Raw genomic sequence first — 21,227 nt, forward strand, 5'->3', positions numbered from 1 at the left:
AATTATTTTTTCTTCAATAAAAGGCTTGTTTCTGAACGAAAATGAGATAGTCTGTTGGAAATTATATGAAACATTTTCAGTAATCAATGAAAAAATCTTTATTGGAATCAGTGCAGTAAAACCCTGCTTTTACATATTTCCTTCTGTATTCATGTTTCCTTCTTGAGGTCGGAATTTACCATGAAATCTTTACCTTCCTTTCCAGTTTCTTGCTTAACATTAACATTGTTTTAAATCAGAAGACACATGCTTATAAAATTAAAAGATCATGTTGAAGCTCAATTTGTCAGGATTATAAAAAATAGACTGTATCATCCAGTCTCACAAAGTGTAATATGAGTGTTCCACAAGGATGAGTATTAGATCAGCTATTGTTATAATTTTTATGTTGTTTTTGGTTTAGGTTTCTTTTTCTACATTTTTTATTGTTCTTTTTCCTCATTCTTAGATCTTCTCTCTTTTTTTGGCCTGCAACGAGACAGAAGATATGAATTATTGTGTCCATTCAGTTATGTTTATTGCTGAACTGTGCATAGTTCTTTAAAAAAAAAAAAAGTAAAAACCTTTTTTATCAGATAATTTAAATAATCGAAAGAGAGGGAAATGATGCTTAACATAAATATATTATTGCCTTCACAAACAGTTGAATTCAGTTTTCAACTCTAATTATTTATGTGAAGTCAATTAAGAACAATTGACAGTTTCCAACAGGCAGTCATTGTTACCCAGAAGGATAAAGCTTCCAAAGATCAATGCTGCCTGTACACACAATGCTTCAACAGCAACTCCAGTCCTCAAACATAAATGCCCTGCATGTTTTAGATGAGTCCCTGCTCCAACACAGCTGATTCAAACGCTTAAATCCTCCTCAGTATGTAATCAAGTTCTGCAGCGGCCTGATAATGAGCTATCATTTGACTTAGGTGTGATTAATCAGGGAAGCATCCAAACCACAGAGGTCACTAGCCCTCGAGGATTGACTTTGGACACCACTCTAAGGATTTTAGATTTGAACTACAGCTGGTGCTGGTCAAGTGCAGACCAGATTCCTAAAATGGCAAAATACTTCTTTAAATAAGCACAGGGAAATGTCTACTATTACCCAATGCTAATGAGGAATAGAACCACTTAAAGGGAAAATAAAGACAGTTTTGGGAATGGACTTGCCTTCCACAATCATCACTTTAATGCATTTTGTATTTACTCTAGCAATTTTTGGAGTGATCTGAACAATGTGACCAAAGAAAGAAAAGAAAAAACTACAGAAATCAGCAGAAAGAGGGCAACATTTTCTGACAATAAAAAAAAATAAAAATTAGTATTCACAATCAGTTGACTTTTGATTGTGAAAAGTTTATGTGAAAAAAATCCTGTTGTTTTTAACACAATATTATTAAACTAGTAATAAAGTAAATAAAAGAAAAAAAGTGAATATTTTAGGATCTTACCCTTTATACTGATTCAATTATCACAAGTAGAGCTCAATTACAAAAAGTAAAACAATACCTATTACAAAAATCTCTGGGATTTCTTATACAATCTTTTAAATAATTCAAATGAAAAGAACAAAAAAAAACTTGTGCTGGAGAACCGATTACTTTATTACCCAAAAACGTGACAGAAATGTCCACGTTTCATTTTAATTTCACTCAACGAACATCAAGTATGACCAACACTTTCCCACAGCACCTGAAGGCACCAGTTTACTGGCGATTAGATGTAGCAGCGCCATGACGTGGAGGAACCAGTTTACTATACATGACGTCCTAATTAGTTTATCTCATGACGCAGAATGAAATAAATCGCCCAATTTAGCTTTTTTTTTTTTTACTGTTGAAGTTGGATTAATTTGTTCTTATGAGACAACTCTTCACCAATCAGCGGGCGTTTGAAATATTTTTAGTAGTGACAAAACAAACATGGAAGATTTATTCTGTCCCAGACTAGAACTAGAACAAATCTGGCCTGACTGATTATTGCTTTTCTAGAAGGGGAAGTCCAAAGCTCAGTTAGAGAAGAAAAAGTTACAACAGAGGAATTAAATGTAGATCAGCCTTGCTTTGAAATCACAGCCTAAAGCATTTACCCTACTTTTTTGCGTAACCTTTTCTAAGTCTGCAAAAAGATGACAAAGCAAAATATTTTTTTTTCCAACACTGTCTTTGACTGACTTGAAAGCAACTGTGAAAGAAAAGTTCAGCTCACCAGAATTGAGAGTATTTGCTGACTTTTTTAATCTAATGTGCAATTTCAAACTTTTATTTGTAAATATACCAAAAACAAAACAAAAAAACCTGCAAGAGGTTTATTTACATTTTGAATGAAATCCATATTAATCCAGAAGGTCTAATGGTTTGCACTACGCTTTGTTCAGAGAAGAATAAAAAAAAAACTTTGATTTTAAAAAAGAAATAGGAGCACAAGTGTGATTTTTTTTTTCTTTATTCACAAAAGGTCAAAATCATAAGTACAGATTCATCACATACAGCCACATTAAATTAAGGTAGCAAGTTGCCTGCCTGATTTTATTTGTATAAAAAAGGGGTATTATTAAAATTATTTATACCCTTATCAATAACCAGTGGGAAAGACTGTATTGGTTTTACAGCAAACATGTAGCTGCTCACGTTTGCTGTTCAGCTCTTTTCATCTTTTGCAGCGAGCTCCAAACCTTTAAAGCTGGAAAGTCCTCACTGCCATCCCCCTAAACTTTAGCTTCCTCATCAGATTCTCATATTGAAATCATGAATCTGAACTGGTTGATTATGTCAAATCAAAACTTGCAAGGACTATGAACTATTCTGGGCATAACTGGATACAACAAAACCTTCAAAAAAGAACTATATATAAATATATAAAAAATGTAAGAATCTGCTTCATCCGAATGAATAAAGGTAAAACCCCTTCTCACTGTGCAAAGCGCAATCCCTGACCATCTTAGTTTCCATGCAGGCTTTTAACAGAGCATGATGAAGCTATGACTAATAGAAGACAATTACAGAACAAAATGTGCAAATGTCACAGATTTCCAAAGCAGTGAACAAATGTTTTATGAATTATTCCAAAAAGTTGTTGGTTTGTGTCTAAGTAACCCCTGGAGCTTATCAGCAATGGTAAAGTTTATCACTTCCTTCTGTGTCTATGCAAATGTATGAATTGTGTTTCAGTTTCAGCAAAGAAGAAAAAGCATAGAAATAAAAAAAGGAAGTTAACAACAAACACAATAAAAATAATATGCTAAAAGGAAGTTACAAGTATCTTTATTCTCAAATTCACCTGGATGAATGTCTCATATTTTCATGATTGGTCAACGTAAAATGTCACTCTATGGATACGGAAATCAACAATTAGAAGCAAATCGTCAAGTCCAAAAACATTCAAATGCTCCTAAAATATTTCACAGAAACTAAAAAATTATGGCAAAGGCTCAATTACAGAAATATTAGTTAAAGAGCGAAACCTACTAGGACTCCCTCTGCTTGCACCTGAAAGAAAACATAATGTGTAGAGATTATTACAGCTCTTTTGGCACATTTTAGGCTGCAGTTGTTAATCAGAGAAATAATAATAAATAACATAAAATATCTAAAATATAACAAAAAGGTGTCCTTGGTTTGCCCTCTATTGGCATTTTATTCTGCATGAAAAATAATGTACACAGACCTGAGGTAAAAAAAACAACAACTTAGCGATAAATCTTAGAGAAGTCTCTTTGCCCTATAAAACCCTATCAGATTTCTGATCTAAAATCAGTTTTGAGTGTGAAAAATAATCCACTGGTCAAAAAACATTAAGTGGAAAATGTGCAACTTGTGAGTAGCGAGAACAAAAACCAGCAACAGAAAGTGACTGAAGAAAAAAAAAAATTAAAGTCATTGCACATATTAATGCCCGTGAAATACTTCACAATGTGAACTGGACTGCTAAACGGTGCAAATAAATCCAAAACTCATCCTGGACAGCATTCAAATTTCTTGAGGAGAAAAGTTTTCTATTTCTTATGCAACTGTGACAAACATGAAGCGAAATCTTGCTGCACACCTGAAAAGAAAACATTCACAACTAAATGTTGAAAAGCATTTTCTCTGTGTGGAGATGTTTAACTTTGGTTTTATATTAGGTATCACCATGGGATTTAAACATAGTTAGAATATACAATAAGTTCAGAGCTAATGATCGGATATGATCACACCAGACTGCAAGACGGATTTAATGTGTTTTTCACTTTTTTCACAAAGTAATTTGAAATTAGTTTTCCTAAAATTTGTACAAATACAATATTAAGAACCAAAGCCTACAATGAATCTCAAATATTACTCACAATTTTCTCTTCTTACTTGTTATTTGCATGATTAGGTTTAGAGGTTTCAACCGAGATGCATTTCTATATAAATATAGCCTAATTAATAAACTACACTCACACAGTCTAATGCTAACTCTTTAATTAGCCAAAATAAGTGCAAAACATCCCTCTCAAACGTGCACATTAAAAAAATTAAAAAATTGGTCAACCTTGCATACTGCATTCACTCATCAAGTCCCTGAAGTTTCTATCTAGTACAAAATTTACGTTCCAAAAGAACCCAAGCTTGTCTCCTTCATCCACCTTACACATGGTGCAACAGAGGTGTTATGGAAGCCGACGCCACCTACTGGCCAAGTAAGACTCCACCGATCATTACAGACCATTAAAACAGTATTTGAAGAAGTTAAAAAGGTGCAATCTAGATTAAAAGCAAATTGCATACATTTTGTTACCTCTTCCCCCTAGGTTAGGACGACTTTAAATCCTTCTCTATTGGACACGACATCGCAGCCACGAGCTGTTTGTAGCTCCAACTAATGTTCCGGTTGAGAGCAGAATCCCTCTGATCCCACTGTGTCATAAACATGTAGCAGTAAATTCATATCCTCCCTGTTAATTGTAAACATGCAGGCTGTGCTGCAGAGCAGAGAGAGGGGCCACATGCTGCTCAGTAACCAACTAGTCGCCAGCATTAGGGAACCACAGCGGTCAAGGGTTTGTGCCTGGTTCGGGTTTGGAGTTCAGGGCTTGCGGAGAGTCTGTAGAACAGGGTCCAGTTCTGCCTTGAGTGCAGACCTGTTGGTGTGGTGACTGTTGTTTTCCACTAAGCTCTTCTTCGTCCTCCAAAACCAGCTCCAGTGTGGCTCTTGGAGCTGCTCTGTCCTCCGACCCCCCCTCCTCTCTCAGGCGGAGTTTTATGTTCATGCTGACAGGGTTTTCTGATTTATCTGCAAAAATTAAAAAAATAAAAAATAATAATAATTAAATAAAATGCATAAACTCAGAAGGGACATTCATACCACACACGTAATTAAGATCTGATGTTGCTAATTTAAGAATTATTTGTTTAAGAATGGAGTAAAAAGTAAAGTCCAGCAAATAAAACTTGACAAATATAAGCATTTATAGGTCATTTATACTTATAGGTATTTATAGGTAATATATTTCTAGGTATATTATAAATATATAACAGGCATACTGATAGACACATTTGACATTTCTAAAAACTTACATTTGAGTGAAGCTATTTAATGGGTAAAAAAAAGCTGTTAAATTGCTGATGCTCTTAATCTTTAGCTAATATAGAAGCACTCAGTGTTCTATAACATTTCACAAGAAGCGTGAGGCATCCAGGGGCTGGTGTTTTTGAACAAACCCTCTTTTTATAACCTCTCTAGATCAAAAATAAAAACTCAGAAAAACTCAAATTATATAAACTCAAAATCTTAAATCCTACAAAAAAACAGACGTTTTGAAAAGATGTTTTTATAGCATTTAAGTCTGGGGCCTGAGAAGCCATAGCGGAAGTGTTTTTGGTTTTTTGAAATAAATTTACTGATAGAATCCATCTGATTTTTATTTCAAATGTCCTATTACAAAAAGTATATGACGCTACAAATAAAAAGTTCCAGGGCCTTTTGTAGAGAACCAGGCCCACAGCACCACAGACCCTTCACCATACCCAACAGGGGGCAGAGGGTGCTTTTGCACAGATTTATCCTGAGATTTAGTCCACATCTTACTTGTTTAAGTTTATTCTTAGTCTTATCTAACTAAAGAATTCACCCTCTGTAAAAATCCCAGAAGAGTATATAAAACTCTAAATTTCTATGCTTGTGATAGAAATTGCTTTTACTTTCACCCATCATATTTATCTCGCGCATGGTGCCAAAATAACTGTGTGAGATTAAAAGATAGGTTATTCGATTCTTATTAGAAGTTTCTGGAAAAAATGATCAAAGTTAAAAGTAGGAGTAAAAAATGCTTTCTTTAGACAAAATTGTTAGGCATGTCATTCATTTTGCCACTCATTTTTAAATCTTGCAGATAAATAAGACTTCCTAACATATTTTTTCTCCCACTTAATAAATCTGTTTGAAATAAAATGTAATTTATTTTTCCTAAATTTTTCAGTGTGAGGTTTTGCTACTGCCATGAAATATTAAATTAGTGAAAGACTTTTTACATGTCTTTGCCAAGGCATGCTAATACAATTATTTGGAGCTGTAACACTATTTTATCAACAAAAAAATAAATATGCAAGAAAAAAAAAATCTCTTCGATCAGACTCTCTCCTGTATAGAAAAACTTACTTCTAACCAATGCATTAAACGGCAACAAAAATACACAACATGGAGTGCTCTATCTTTTAATGGACTTCCTCCTGGTTCTCACCCTGTCCCAGCTGCCTCTCCTTCGGCAGCAGCAACACATCCACATTGTGATGTTCCTCCAGGGCGGAGGTGAGCACGGCGCCCTCCCGGCTGAACAGAAACACTAAAGGTAAGGCGATGTCTTCGGTGGAGTCACCGTCTCCGACCATCTGGAAGAGGGGAGTCTCCTCGCTGTTGCTTCCTTCGCGATGATCTGTGCGACAGGGAAGTTTATCAATAATTTACTTCCTGAAACATTAAAAACTATGAGAGGTGTTGTTAAAATATAAAAGTTTTTCACCTATAAAGATGACTCCACCGGCTCCAGCTTGTTGCAGCCAACGAGCCTTGGCTGCAAACATGCAGTCACCGCGTAATGCAAGTGCAATACGACCTTTAACCTCTGCTGCATTTTCTATTGGCCCACAGGCAGTGTAGGGGGAAGCTTTCACTATGGTTCCTTTCACCTGTGGTAAGGGAATTCATTTTAGTTTCTAATTTTTTATGTTAGTGAGAAAAGCAAATAAATACAAAATAAACAACTTAAAAAGTTCATTTTTGTATCTAATTTGACAATACTCCTTTGCCGAATTCAGGGTACATTCACACCAACCCTGATTAGTCCACTTTAATCTCTAGTTCGTTTGTAAGCCGGTTCATATGGGGAGGTGAGAATGCACAATCAAATTCTGATGCTAACCAAAAAAAGAGAACTGCCTAAAAACCTAGGTTTTTGTCTGGTTAAAGTGAACTCTAGCGCAGCTCGGATGCATAAGTGAATGTCAAGTGGAAAGGAGACCGTTCCAAAAGCAGGAAGTGAACTACAGCGCAAGGCATACAACCCAAGGTAAATACAATCCAAACAAATGCGCATTTAGTGCTAGCTACAGAAATTGCTCATTGATTTTTTGCCAAAGACAAAACAAATCCTTCAGCCGCTAAAATCTGACTCCACTACATGTTTGTTTACATATTGCACTCTTATCTCCTTCAGAGGTTTTTGGGTCATTTTCTTCAGTGTTTCTTGGTCCAGTGGAACAAGTGAGGAAGGGGACAAGTTTTTTAAAGGGTTTAGTTTATTTGACGCAGTGCAGTGTAAAAGCAAAACACACCAGCTGAAAACGCCAATTGAACCAAATCTACCGGATTATCAGGTGTGAAAACACCCAAACTGTTTCTATTCCCAATATGATGATATTTTTTGAAACATCAAATCTCTTTCAGGTTTTGTCTCAATAGTAGGCTCTTTATCTCACCCCGTGCTCCTGCTTGGTCAGGTCCATCCCAAACTTGGCGGGTCCTGCAGTGAGGACCGTCCTGCCCAGAAACGGAGGAGATATGAGCTGAACGGCATGCGGCACCACCAGCTCCTCCTCTATCGTCTGGCTCACTTCTGCGACAAGCTTTACGCGGAACACTCCTTTATGCTGCTGCAGGTATTAAAAATATTTTAAAAAGACAAATACTCTAGTTGAATTCAACATATTTTATGTTGTTCCGGTACTTTTGTAACTAGAAAAATTACCTGAACATCATGTTGCATGTCCAGTATTTTATTATTAGATAAGACTATAGTAACAGAATAACATTTTCAGCATAGACGCAAATAAAAATCAATTCAAAAGTTGAAATGAAAAAGATACAGGTTATGGAGTGCTACTGGCCTTTACTTGAGAGTTATACAACAAGAAGTGTGGCAGAAAGAGAAGAAGACATGCAGTGAAGGGATCAGGCTAGGAAGACATGTTGCACAGGACTGAGCCATTCTTCCAATAATTCATTTTTCAAAATTCATAAAGTTCAAAGTAAATTTTAACTAAGCAAACTGAAAGCTTTTCTGTGCCAGCGGGGAATTTAATTAACCTTTTTTATTGTACAACAATAACAACCGGTTTGAGTCGTCAAAGTCCTGACTCCCTAGTGTGTAAATGCGACCAGTGTAATATATTTAAGTTTTAAATTAAACTTTTAAAAATCTCTCTCCATACAGCACCGTTAAATTAGGCACTGACTGTGCTCATGTTAAATCACACTATTATCTGAAAGGACTTTTTAATGCTACACATACAACAATTTGGTTCCACCATATTGGAATCAGTAGATTTTAAATGTTCATATTTGAAATATTTCATAATTTAACGTAAGCAAGATTTAAACTAGAAATTGCTACAGACGCTCTAGAGGTGATAATAACTTTAACTGAACACATACGAGATTTAGAGGTAAACGAGGCCCACCTTTGAACCAATAGAGTCTCCCAGGGTAAAGTCATTCAGAGGGGTGAGAGAGATGCCCATGCTCTTCAAGAACTCCACTGGTTCCATGCCACTATCGTGGAACGGCAGCTCAATTTCCCTGTGAGTAGTCATGAACACACTCAGTTTCACATTAAGCACATCAGCAGCGTAGATACTGAGAGTCTCTTGCACCAAGTCCCACTTGATGGGTAGAGGAGTGAAGGCTCGTCCCACGCCGGTCAGGTACTTGTAGCCGTCCCTAATGGTTTTGGCAAACGATGGGTTGTTGGGGAACAATGTCTCTGTGCTGGGGCAGGAGTGTGTAAATAGATCCTCATCATGAGCAACAGGAGCCTCCTAAAGCGCAGCACAAAGAGATAAGGCACCACAAACCTTTCATAAGCACTTCAACAAAATAAATTGTCAATCTGTATTTGCACGCAATAAAATGTTGCATATATAATTACAAGAATTAACATATTTTTGCTTTATACTCGTAGAGCACATCTTCCTGTACAAATTCGAGAACAGTAATTCAGATTGCTGAGAACTTTTACCGTAACGTTGGTCTGGACGGTGACTTGAGTCGTGGACAGAGAGACGGGCAGTAGGTGGGCCTCTGTGGTGAAAATGTAGTTGTCCATGTTAATCGGTAGCTGGCTCTTCTCCGAAAACAGCAGGTAGAGGTATTTGAACATCTCTGCCAGAAAGAATGAGTCCATCCTACACAAGAGCAATAACACCGAAATATTATTTATGGTTTCCCTCAAAGCTTGGCTTCGTCTGTCCCAAACAGCACCTGTCTTCATGTGTCCCAGTGCGGACGTCCTGCACAGCAGCAAAACCGCAAGGCACCCTGGCAAAGGCATTGAGTTTTTCCACTATGGATTGTCCCACTCTGAGGTAGTAAGGGTCACCAGTGGCCTGCACAGGTCAGACAGAAAAGACATGTTATTAAAACAATACAGGACAGGGAGACTTTTATTTGTTAGGGTATTTCATCTGGATTTTCAAGACTGAAATAAGAATTATAATTATAAAACTTACACCAATTTCTTGGGCTTAATGAATGAACATCTAGAGCCACATGGATGAATGGATAGAGGGTCTCTCAAATATTTTAAAGAGGGTTTGTTTGTGAGAGTTAACGTGTATTTTTAAGCATTGTTTATCTCGCAGCTCATTTTTTTCTTATTAATGATTTATTGGGATCTTTTTGGGTTTTATTTTCCTTCTTGCTAAGCAGATAAGTCAAACTAGAACCAAGCATGTTGTGTTTTTTTATTTCAGTGTTTCTACCTTAAAGAGGTAGTAGGTGCTTTCTGCAAACTCTGGTCTCAGCAGGTGTTGACCCCAATGAACTCTGAACTCTGTGGTAAAAGCCTGGGTGGAGATTGACCAAAGGGAGCAAGCATAAAGCTGTGGACACTCATGACCAGATTCAACAGCAAAACAATGTAACTACAGAACGAATGTCACTTATTGAAAAAACTAACTTTGTCACTTTTATTACATCATTATTCTCACGTGTTTTAAATATTTGTCTAATGCATGATGACAACAGAGTGAACTGGAACGAGATCTTCTTTACCTCTGGGAGAAACTTGTGCTGCTTTGTGACTTGGTATAGCATCTCATGAGTCTCTATGGCTGGTTTCAGATCTCCTGTTAAAACCTATGCAAACAATAATATATATACATGCATACATTTTTTTTAGACTCAGCAACCTTTTATCTGTCATCTGCTATTTGCTGATTGGAGCAAATGTAATAAATGCAGCGTCTATTTAAGCAGTTCATCTGACCTGTAATCCAGGGAAGAAAGCGAGCAGCGAATCCATCCAGCTGCGAACACTCACAGTGGGATTGTGCATGTGCACGTTGAGTAGGAGAGGAGGCTGGCTGATGTACTTCATAATGGCACTGTAGTGCTGTTACAGAAAAATAAAAACATCATCAAAACTAGATAAAACAACAGTTGTTTAGAGCTTCAAATGACAAGATGTGCACCAAAGATGTTACAAAATGGGATGAGTTGTTTGTTGAAGGGAGACTCACAATGTTGAACCTCTGCAAAAATGTATTGTCTCCTAAAAGAATGTAGGCCTTCATCAGATATTCGTAGTACGAGTCGATTCCTGCGCCAACACCGCTATCTGCACAAACAGAAGCAAAAAGGCTGTTCATTTACAGTAATGTGGGATTCTTATCAAGATTGTGCAACAACAAGAGAGATTCTGGGATTCATTAGGCATTAGCAGATGTGTATTTGTGCTAGAGTGTTGTTACCTTTCCTGACCCATTCTCCATTATGGATATTGATCACAGTTCCAACTAAGTCACTTCCTCTCTGTCTCCTCTCCCAGAGGACATCCAGGGCCTTCCTAGCATGTTCCTGTTAAACATCAATAAGCAGTTGGCTTTAATTTTTCAGATAAGGCGAACTAATCTCACACTTCAGTAATTACATATTTATAGCACACTAAAGCACAAAAACAAACATTAAGAAAACTCTGTAATTATTGGCTGGCAGTACCTCAAACACGGACTCTCCTGACAGCCTGCTGAGAGCGGCAAACTCCAGGATCATGGTCCCTGCACACGCTGTGCACGTGTCCGATTCAGTGCCGGTGCGTGAGAGTGGGTTCAAGATGCCGTACCGCAGATTCACCTGGGAAACGACAAAAAGAAAGTCACTTGACTGGATGAAAAATATAGATAAACAAGCTATTTATGTTTACTTTCAATCAGTTTTGTTTGTGTTCACTGAACTGTGCAGAACTAGTTTCAATACTGAGTGGAATGGTCAAATATCTACAGTTTCCTAATACTTTTTTTTACTAAATGTACACAGAAAAATCTAATATTTATATGAAAAGGTATTTATGGATGTTTGGAAGATTCAGTGTTAAGAATGGTTGTGGTAGGATCATGTATTGGAATATTTTAGAGAAATAAATAATGACTATTAGTTGTACCTTAGGGTAAGGAAGGCCACTGGAGGTGTTGAAGGCAGGAATCAGTCGGTGGCCCAGCTCGACGGCCATGTGAAGGAGCTCATCACGATACCACTGCATCCTCTCCCCACGCTGCCTGAGCAGGTCAGCCATCACATGTCCCCCCAAAAGCCCTCTGGACACATGTTTACAAAATGATAAACAGCACAACAGGACATGTTCATCATCAAAACTACACACTGCAAGCTTGTTTTATACCCTAAAACCCTGATGTTGGTCTCAAACACGGACACCACCACATCGTTGTCCAAGCGTACGTCCCTCACAGCCTTCTTTACTGCGTCGTCAAACTCGTCCAGCTTGTTCAGCACCTGTGCACATGCAACCAAGAGAAAACAACTTCATTTCCAAAAAGGAGGAAGGAACAATAAATTCATTCTTGGCTTGGTAAACAGATGAACAGGAAGTACATACCACTAAGGTATCTAGGGTGTCGATCAGAGTGAGAGAAAACCTACAGAACAGGTGGCAGAAATGTTACAAGATGGTGAGAGGAGGTCATGTCACTCTTTGCTGCACATTACTTTTTAGAACTCTACATCCTGCTTGAATTTGCATAAAATAACATTAAACTCTTTTTTTTTATTCATAAACTTATTTAAATGATCTTGTGTCAATGATTTATTCGTTTAAATGTTGATTTCATTCACACATGTTTTTGTTACGTTATGCATGATCTAGTATTTGCAACAACAAAGCAATAAATGTCTACTTTGAGTCTGTGAGCTCTTTCAACTCAAATTTGCAGGAATATCATCACCTAAGCTGTATATTTTTGTGTTTCATTTATATTCCCAAAACATTTGCTATATAATTTATATCTTCATTAGATTACTTTCCCATTGGCATTAGTCAAAACGGTAGGGTTTGGGGGGGAAAAAACAGTTGTGTGATTCTGCAAAGGAATGCTAAAGCAACCAGACAGGTCGTACAGACTATAAATAAACTATTTAAACAAATTTCCACCTGCCTGTTTAATTCAGGGTGCTGTGAAACATCATTTGATGTTTCAAGGCATCAGAAGACAAAGTAAGGTGTTCTTACTTCCCCAAAGAGTCGTCGATGTCCCCTCTGTTAGGCTCTTCTCCGCGTACTCTCCCTTTGCAGCTTAGTGGCATCAGCTCATCTGCTGGATAGGCATATTTCTGCAACAGTAACAGCTATAATTAGGCTCATCACTTCGTAATCATTTGATTCATGCTATTTAACTCATTTAACCATCTCCATGCTATCGGTATAGCTTTTCCTCATTTCTAAAAAAAAAACCAAACAAACAAAGAAAACATACATGATGGAAACACCTCCAAAAGAGAGGATTTCTGTCATTTTAGTTGTCACATTTCCCTACATCTTCATGTACTACTTCATGTTTGAGCCAATACTGTTTAGCCGCAACTCCACAATAAAAAATAAGAGAAATCATCTAAATTCTCCCTATTCTCAGAAGCAAGCTGGGACATCAACTCTCCATTGATTACTTATGAATAAAAACAGCAGAAAATGTATTCAAGGTGCAAATGACAGTTATTGATTTTATCTGTAAACACAGAAACTCCTTTTCTAATGGTTCAATGGGATCTTGTACATATTCATTAATCAAAAACTGCCACTGATTGCCTTTTTTGCTGATATCTTATTTACTGTATTTTTTTTACAAGACAGAGAAGCAACTTTATTCGCCATTACATTAGATTCCCTTTCTACAATAATCTAAACAATACAGCATAAAATACATCTAAATAAAAAGTTATTGTTTCATGTGCCAATAAACTGCTCATTGACCTTTAAACTTTTCTCCCAAAGGCTTTTACATGAGTTTAAAAGTTTTTAATTCCAGTTAGACTGCATATTAATGACATTAAAATGAGTAAAACATGTCCTGGTTTGGTTTTATGCCTTATCAGAATGTAAGATTTTGTGGTAATGGAATATGCTTCTAATCCGGTTAACACAGAGCTGGGTGTTGAAATACTTAGAGAAACTATTGAATTTATATCTTCTGTTTGGTTCATGCTCTAAATTTGCCAGCTTTTGATCTTTAAGTTTCCTCAAAACACTCAACTAATAAAACTGTCACTCAGGCAACTTTGAATGGAACAAATAGACAAAAGAATGTTGACAATTACATAGCTTTAATTGTCCTTACCATGTAACTTCCATAGGCATGGTCAAACATCTCCAGAATTTGGTTTCTTCAAATAAATAATGAGAAAACATTAAGCAAAACGCTCTCCTCGGGTAATTTCTGTTTATTACATAGAGAAGAACTGTGTTTACTCCATTTTTCACCTGATGTTGGTCTTCTCCTCTGGTGTCATGCTCTGATTCTCCAAACAATTCACCCAGCTAAGAAGACTGGTGATCAGAAGCGTCTTTAGCAACATATCGGTTCCAAAACAGAGACCCGGTTTCCTCTGAGATTTAGCACCAAGTCTCATTATGTGTTCTAACATAACGTTCAACTTTAATGGGAACAAACAAACTCCTCTCTATCCAACACCCACGCAAATCAAACAGTGCAGCTGGCACAACTGTCCCCTGTCAGACCCCAGCTCATTCTCTTGTTTTGGTAGAGAAACAGCACAATTTTAGCTACCTCCTAATGTCCATTTTCCCAGCTTTGTTGCCCTGTTGTTTGTCCAATCTTAATAGGACCACTTCATGGAAACAAAGCCTCTCTGACGAAGTGTCTCCATGTAAACAAAGGAGAAAGAAAGCTACACAAGACTCGTTGACTCCTATTGAAAAAATAAAAAAAACAAGAACAAGTACAAATAGCTGCCTAGGTAAAGAAAACACACCTCTATCCAGACGTAGAAATACAGGAATACTATTTATAAACTACAAAACTGAAAGGAGAAGGTAACGATGTGGCTCTACCAGCTGTTGGGAGGCTCCCCGTTGCTAGCCTGATGTCGTTAGCAATGGCAGTTGGTTAGCAAACAAGCTTCTTGATAAAACAATTAAACTTATATTGGGACCAGATTTCATCCTAAGACAGATTTAACGACGTTTTATCGAGTAAAACTAACCCGAAGCAAGTCAACAGTCAGGAAAGCGAAGCTGAGAAGTCTGTTGGATCTGTCAAACGATAGGCTACCCGGCTGTGGAAGTGAACATTTTAGCCCTGAACTTGTCTTTCAGGTAACGAGAGTGCCACGTAAGAGTGAGGCGAGTCCGTCGCTTTGACTGTTCCCCTTTTCTTTACGTCCATGATTATTCAAAATATTGTACTTTTAAAATTTTTATTATATTACTAAAGCGAAATAGACGTTACAAGATTTCCATAAAAATATAGTCTTCATTAAAAAAAAATCCCTGTCAGACTATATTTTGGGAATATCTTAACACTACACACGCCTACAAGTACAGCAAGTAGGTTCGCATCATTTACAACCCGGCGGTGGAGTCATTTCCCCGGATGAACACCGACTAATAGTGATGGAAGCACTGTTCAACTATGTGACCAACAGAAAATAAACAGCATTTTTGGTCCCAGAAAAAAATATTAATGGAACGGCTGCCTTAATGATGAAAAGGCAGTGATACATTCCAAATTCTGGGTGTTATTTTCAGTGTTTTATGTTTATTTGTACAAATATTTAATATAACAGTGGTTAATGACATAATCGGTTGAGAATTTAAATTCCCCTGACATGTCACCGACCTCGTTCCGCCGCCCCCCAAAATCTTTGCCCTTAGTAAGACGTAATATCCTCCCACGTCGTCTCGTCGTCACTCCCTCTTCGGGTGATTCAGTGGCTGACATGGCCAGAGATGCTCCCGTTATTCGTCACACGACAGCCGATGTTTTACAAGCGCTGTACATCTGCTGTAGTAGTTCTAATGATAATACACCAATAAATTGTATTGAAAAAATGTCAGCTTTTGTGTCCAACGAACATTATGGTGGTCAAGTTCCTTTGCTTATTTTGCTGTCCAGTCAGCTGTGTCAATAGTTTGCCATAAGATGTCGCTGTTGATCAATTGTCCCCATGAAGTTTTACCCATCTTTGTAAATGTACAAATTTGTTGTAGGTATTTGAGTTCCCCACAACATGAGAATAACAAACATCTTTGTAATTGTAATTTGTAACAAACATCTCGGTTTCAAAAGCATATGGTGAAATTACCCAGCTCTAAAATTGGTTCCAACGACTATTTGTCTTTAGGGCAGGTTCAAGGATGTGCGTCAGAGGGAGAGGAAGGAAATGAAGAAACAATATCAAATGATTTTAATTGATGTTATCTGTGGGATTTTGACACTGACGTGACGTGGATATTTGAACACCGAACCAAACTCTGCTTCAGTTGAGAAAACTTAGTTTAATCGTTGAATGTGCTGTTTTCTTTATAACTTTCTAATTTTCTTTATTATTATTATTATTATTATTATTATTATTATTATTATTATTATTATTATTATTATTATTATTATTATTGTATAAAGCACTTGGAACCGCCTTGCTGCTGAAATGTGCTTTACAAATAAACTTGACTGACTTGATTGATAATGACAAATCATACGAATAAGTAGCCTCGAAAATGGGCAATTGTTAATTTTACCGAAGTGACATTTTTAAAGAAAGAAATAATATAAACAGCTTACAGAAAGAGGCCACGGGGAGAGAAAATGCGGTTTAGCTGATTTGCACAATGGAGGAGGAGTTTTATGATTCAGCCAATAACGGGCGTTCCCCTTTCACAACCAAAAGGTGTGGCAGCCTGTGTTCCAGTAAAATTCCCCTTTCTATTAGCTAATCTTTTACATCAGGTAAGAAAAAGCCTGCAAGTCTTTGATTTTGTGGTAACTTGCTAAAATGTTCTTATTTGTTTCCTTGTGTTCTATGCTTTGTTTTGTTACGTTTTGCTGGTCCGACAAGAGCTTGTGTCCTAATATGGAGCCATCGACATTCCAGACTTTATTTTCTGCGGTTCTCTTCGTGGACACGCGAAAGCTCAATCCGCGAAAGAGAAATTGGAGTAATGATAAGACATAATGGATTAAATATGCATAAAGAAAAATAAGGTTAACGAGCGTATAAAGAAGTTTAAAACGTAGCAGAAGAAAGGATGAGGGGAGGTTGGTGCTGATATGTTTGCTCTTCGTTTTAGATTGAATCATTTTTAAACTACAACCAGAAAAATGTCTGCTTGGGTGAGTTTTTTCAACAATGCCTGTAATAGTTTAATTCGACATGTTTTCAAAACTCTATATTTGCTATTGTGTGGTGCAGAGTGATCTGGAGCTGCTTTTAGACTCTCCCTCCTCATTGACTGTAACTGTAAGTTAAACCAGCATTTTTATTTATTTATTTATTTATTTAATCCTGCAGATTGTATTTATGGAGAAAATTATATATTGTTGTAATGAATTGATACTTAAGATGTACTCTTCAAGGAAATATAAGATAAATCTGTAATGTTCACACGCTGTTTTGTATGAATAATCACCTATGCAACCTTTTTACATTTGTTTTGAAGCAGTCTCTCTTTTCACCTAGACAGACAACTTTTTTACTTTATTACCAACTGAATTTTGTATTATGTATAATTACTTGTAATTGGGTGTTTTCTAGTCTACTGCAAGAGGAACTGTGAAGGATAAGGCTAATTTTAAGCCAGAAGATGACGTCGCTGCCCTGAGAAAAGCAATAGAAGGCCTTGGTGAGTTAATAAACGATCAGCTTATTTTCTGAATATTATAGGCTCTATAGATCAACAAAAATATTTTAAGCACCCTTGTAATAATTCAAAGATTAGACACATGATCTATCCAAATTACACTTAAAACAAAGGTGGAAAAAATGCCACTTATGGAAAAAGTGAGATATTTAGTTTTTTTTTTTTTTATCATCACAGGTACAACAGAAAAGACCCTGATTGATGTGCTGAGCCAAAGAAGCAATGCCCAGCGTCAGCTTATTGACACAGCTTATCAGAAAGCCACTGGAAGGGTAAATGAATAGAGAATTTACAGAGCCTTGAAAAAGTATTTATTTATTTTATGGAAGAATCACAAATCAGCACATAACTGAAGTGAACAGAAAATGATATGTACCTATTATCATGTTTTCTAATTAATCTGAAAAGTACGGCACGTCTTTGTATTCTGCATCAGATTTTAAAATCACCTTACAGATGCATTTCAGTTTGTGTCTCCAGCTGTTTTGCACATTCAAAGTTTTGCCTCGTTTTCTTTGGAGAATAGCTCCACCTCAGCCAGATTTTAATGGAAAGTATTGCCTTTTGCCACAGATTCAAAATTGTTCTTTGGTCTAGCCTTTGACTAGTTCATTTTAGCGCATAGACATGTTTTAATTTGTAAAAAAAAAAAAAAAAAAAAAGGTCCTAACACTTCACTAGTATGCAACTGTTTTGTGTGGGTTTATCACATAAAATCCTAAAAAAAAAATGCCTCTAGGTTTGTAGTTGTAACATAGAAAATGTACAAAAACATTGTCTTTTTATAGATAAACACAACACTAAGTTTCTTATGTCCTTGCATTAGACATTAGTGGCTGACATAAAGGGCGACACCCACGGAGACTTCGAGGACTTGTTGGTTGCTTTGGTAACGCCTCCTGCTGTCTATGACTGTCATGAAGTCATGAAAGCTATAAAGGTGAGACTTATTAATATGCAGAATTACAGATGCCCGAGTGTGGATTTTCAACTTTTTTCTAGTCGGTGTCCAGAACAGGTGTTTAGATACAAGTTTTTAAAAAATAAACCGTTATAAGAACAATTTTCAGTCTTTGAATTGCAAAAAAAAAAAAATCACATGTAAATCCTGACATTACTGATGATTTATTGTACAGTTTGTTCAAAACAGCACTTAATTACAAACTCTTCCTATATAAGTTATATTTATTACTTGGGGGTTTTATTTTCATACCATTGTGTTTTTACATCTAGGGTTCAGGGACCACTGAGAGCACTTTGACAGAAATCTTTGCTTCCAGATCCAACAAGCAGATTAAAGCCATGACCGATGTGTACCTCAAAGGTAGGTCACTTAAAAACAAAAGCCTGAAAGTAGTTAATAGTTTTTTATATTGCAAAATGATTGTGAAAGTGTTCACAATCTTTAGCAGATTGTGCTGTTTTATTCCAGAAACCGGAAGAATGATGAGAGATGATCTGAAGTCGGAAGTATCGGGGGATTACGGCAAAGCGGTGCTCATCTTGGCTGAGGTCAAGTAAATTAAACTGAAAGCATACTACAATGCACCACTCCCTACAGCAGCACATTCATCTAGTAGGCGGAAAGTCATCAACATTCCAAAGATAGTCCAGGAATTTACATTTATCCAAACAGTCCACATGCTGAATATTTGGAAAGCGTACTGATAATCTGAAACAGCTGTTGAAAATTTGACTTGTCTTAATCTGAAGGTTAAATTCAGAGGAAATGTTTCCATTTATGTTTGTAGGTGTAGTAGAAAACTTGTCAAGCTTTTAAGTTATCTTTAGCTGAACTGTTTAATTTTTAAGTATATTAAATCATTTTCTGACTTCTTTATTTTTCTTGAACATTATTGTTTTAATAAAATGTAATGCTTATCTGTCCACTTTTACAGGGAAAGAAAGATGAGAGCACCAATGTGGACGCAGCTAAAGCTAAAGCAGACGCTAAGGTGCCATTTTCAGTTTGAACAAATTTCCTTGTTAAGCAGCTTCTACTCTTGTAATTCACTGACAATTATGCAACCACAAAAACACGTGAAGCCTTAACATTACATGGCCATATTTGTTTCCAACAGATTCTGTATGAGGCAGGAGAAAAGAAGTGGGGAACTGATGAGGCCAAGTTTATCGACATCCTGTGCCACAGGAGTGTTCCTCAGCTTCGACAAAGTGGGTTTGCCTGTTATTCCTTCTCAATATGTGCAAACATTTGCAAATTATATTACTGTCCATTTGAAATGTTTTTATACTCATCATGGGGAGGAATGTATGATATTGTCGGATGTATTGTTTGCTGCAGAAAAGCATCAATCTCATGCCGATTCATCAAACTGGGATCAGTAAAAACTGATTGTATTAGCAACAGCAAGTTGATCTTCTGAATTGAAATCTTTTTAAAACCAATTCCTGCCATGAAAAATAACCAAAAATAAGTCTGTTGTTTTTTTTTCTGACAGCGCTGATTGAGTATAAGAATATTAGCAAGAAGACTCTGCAGGAAAGCATTGAGAGCGAAATGTCTGGAGATCTGGAGGAACTCTTGGTTGCTGTTGGTGAGAAACAGTTTTTACAGCAGAAATATAAGCCGTCTTCATCTACTGGGAACTTCTTAATATTAACCCCAACCTATTTTCTAACTAGTGAAGTGTGTCAAGAATGCCCCTGCATACTTCGCCGAGAGGCTTTTCAAGGCCATGAAGGTAAAATCAGTGCTTAATCTAGAAACAAACGACTACCTGATACTTTTTGATTATTTTGTTTTTGTGCCAGATCAGCCTGCTCTCGTTGGTTGGTGGTGTGGAAAGGAATGTTAAGCCAGTAAAAAGGAATGTTTTACGGTTGCTGCATCAGCAGAGTGACTGGTTTCTAAAGCAGACAGCAAAAGAATAGTGAAACTGCACATATAAAGCAAAGCTATCACCGAAGATCAAATGAGACCAAATCATTTTGATCAAATTTCTCAAAAAACAATGTTCAATTTCATGCTGTGTTTAGGGAGCAGGAACCACAGAGTCCACGCTGACGAGGATCCTGGTCAGTCGCTCTGAGATCGATTTAATGGATATTAAAGAAGAATACAAGAAGCTGTTTGGAAATACCCTCTACAGCCGGTTGGAGGTCGGTACACCGGCTGGATCCCTCTTATGAACGCTACAGCTTAAATCTATTTTATTTCTAATTATGATTAAATTCAGTCCTCATTTTATGTCTTTTTTTTTTTCAGTCTGAAGTGTCCGGTAATTATGGAGAAACTCTCAAGAAGCTGTGTGGCCAAGATGCCTGACTTCTCCCATGTCCTCAAATACAACCTGGAGGAGCAGGGATGATCAATAATCACCTGAAGGCCTAATAGCTGATCAATTTGACTGATCGTAACCCAAATGAATGGAAATAATCAAGTAATGCTTTCAAATATGGTATTCTGTGTTATATATACCTAAATGTAGGTGTCACTTTGTTGATAATGTACTGTTACTGTACTGCAGTAACATTTTGATATGAGTGCCTTCTTTCCTCAAGAGAAAAACATTACATTCCTTTGAAATAAAAATAATCCAATAAAGTTTTAGGCTGAGGAAAAATAAAACAAATTCACAAGTCAACA

At 36.7% G+C, this 21,227-nt stretch overlaps 2 protein-coding genes across 4 annotated transcripts; one reads left to right on the top strand and one right to left on the bottom strand.

Moving 5' to 3' along the window:
- Positions 1-2,424: 2,424 nt before the first annotated feature.
- LOC116724422 (ER degradation-enhancing alpha-mannosidase-like protein 3) lies at positions 2,425-15,078 on the bottom strand. Of its 2 annotated transcripts, none has more exons than XM_032570105.1 (20): positions 14,222-15,078; positions 14,079-14,124; positions 12,977-13,077; positions 12,347-12,386; positions 12,131-12,243; positions 11,894-12,047; positions 11,452-11,586; positions 11,205-11,310; positions 10,974-11,071; positions 10,721-10,846; positions 10,507-10,590; positions 10,215-10,298; positions 9,715-9,839; positions 9,473-9,638; positions 9,118-9,272; positions 8,916-9,033; positions 7,935-8,105; positions 6,980-7,145; positions 6,701-6,892; positions 2,425-5,253 (listed from the first exon to the last, which is right to left on the bottom strand). In XM_032570105.1, exons 1-20 carry the CDS (start codon positions 14,383-14,385, stop codon positions 5,015-5,017), a joined length of 2,583 nt encoding a protein of 860 aa, XP_032425996.1. In that variant the 5' UTR covers positions 14,386-15,078; the 3' UTR covers positions 2,425-5,014. The 2 variants fall into 2 exon arrangements, with proteins under 2 accessions (XP_032425996.1, XP_032425995.1); XM_032570104.1 differs by having other exon boundaries at positions 7,935-8,108; positions 14,222-15,077.
- Positions 15,079-16,589: 1,511 nt separating this feature from the next.
- On the top strand, positions 16,590-21,225 carry anxa3b (annexin A3b). 2 transcript variants are annotated; one of them, XM_032569304.1, is made up of 14 exons: positions 16,590-16,706; positions 17,048-17,090; positions 17,170-17,217; positions 17,512-17,599; positions 17,795-17,889; positions 18,444-18,557; positions 18,851-18,941; positions 19,050-19,129; positions 19,516-19,572; positions 19,699-19,792; positions 20,080-20,175; positions 20,264-20,322; positions 20,618-20,740; positions 20,847-21,225. In XM_032569304.1, the coding sequence occupies exons 2-14, from the start codon at positions 17,079-17,081 to the stop codon at positions 20,904-20,906; spliced, it is 1,017 nt and encodes a 338-aa protein (XP_032425195.1). In that variant the 5' UTR covers positions 16,590-16,706; positions 17,048-17,078; the 3' UTR covers positions 20,907-21,225. The 2 variants fall into 2 exon arrangements, with proteins under 2 accessions (XP_032425195.1, XP_032425196.1); XM_032569305.1 differs by lacking the exon at positions 16,590-16,706 and adding an exon at positions 16,834-16,961.
- The last annotated feature ends 2 nt before the right edge of the window (positions 21,226-21,227 follow it).

The sequence above is a fragment of the Xiphophorus hellerii genome, chromosome 8, assembly GCF_003331165.1.
Source record: "Xiphophorus hellerii strain 12219 chromosome 8, Xiphophorus_hellerii-4.1, whole genome shotgun sequence".
NCBI lineage: Eukaryota > Metazoa > Chordata > Actinopteri > Cyprinodontiformes > Poeciliidae > Xiphophorus > Xiphophorus hellerii.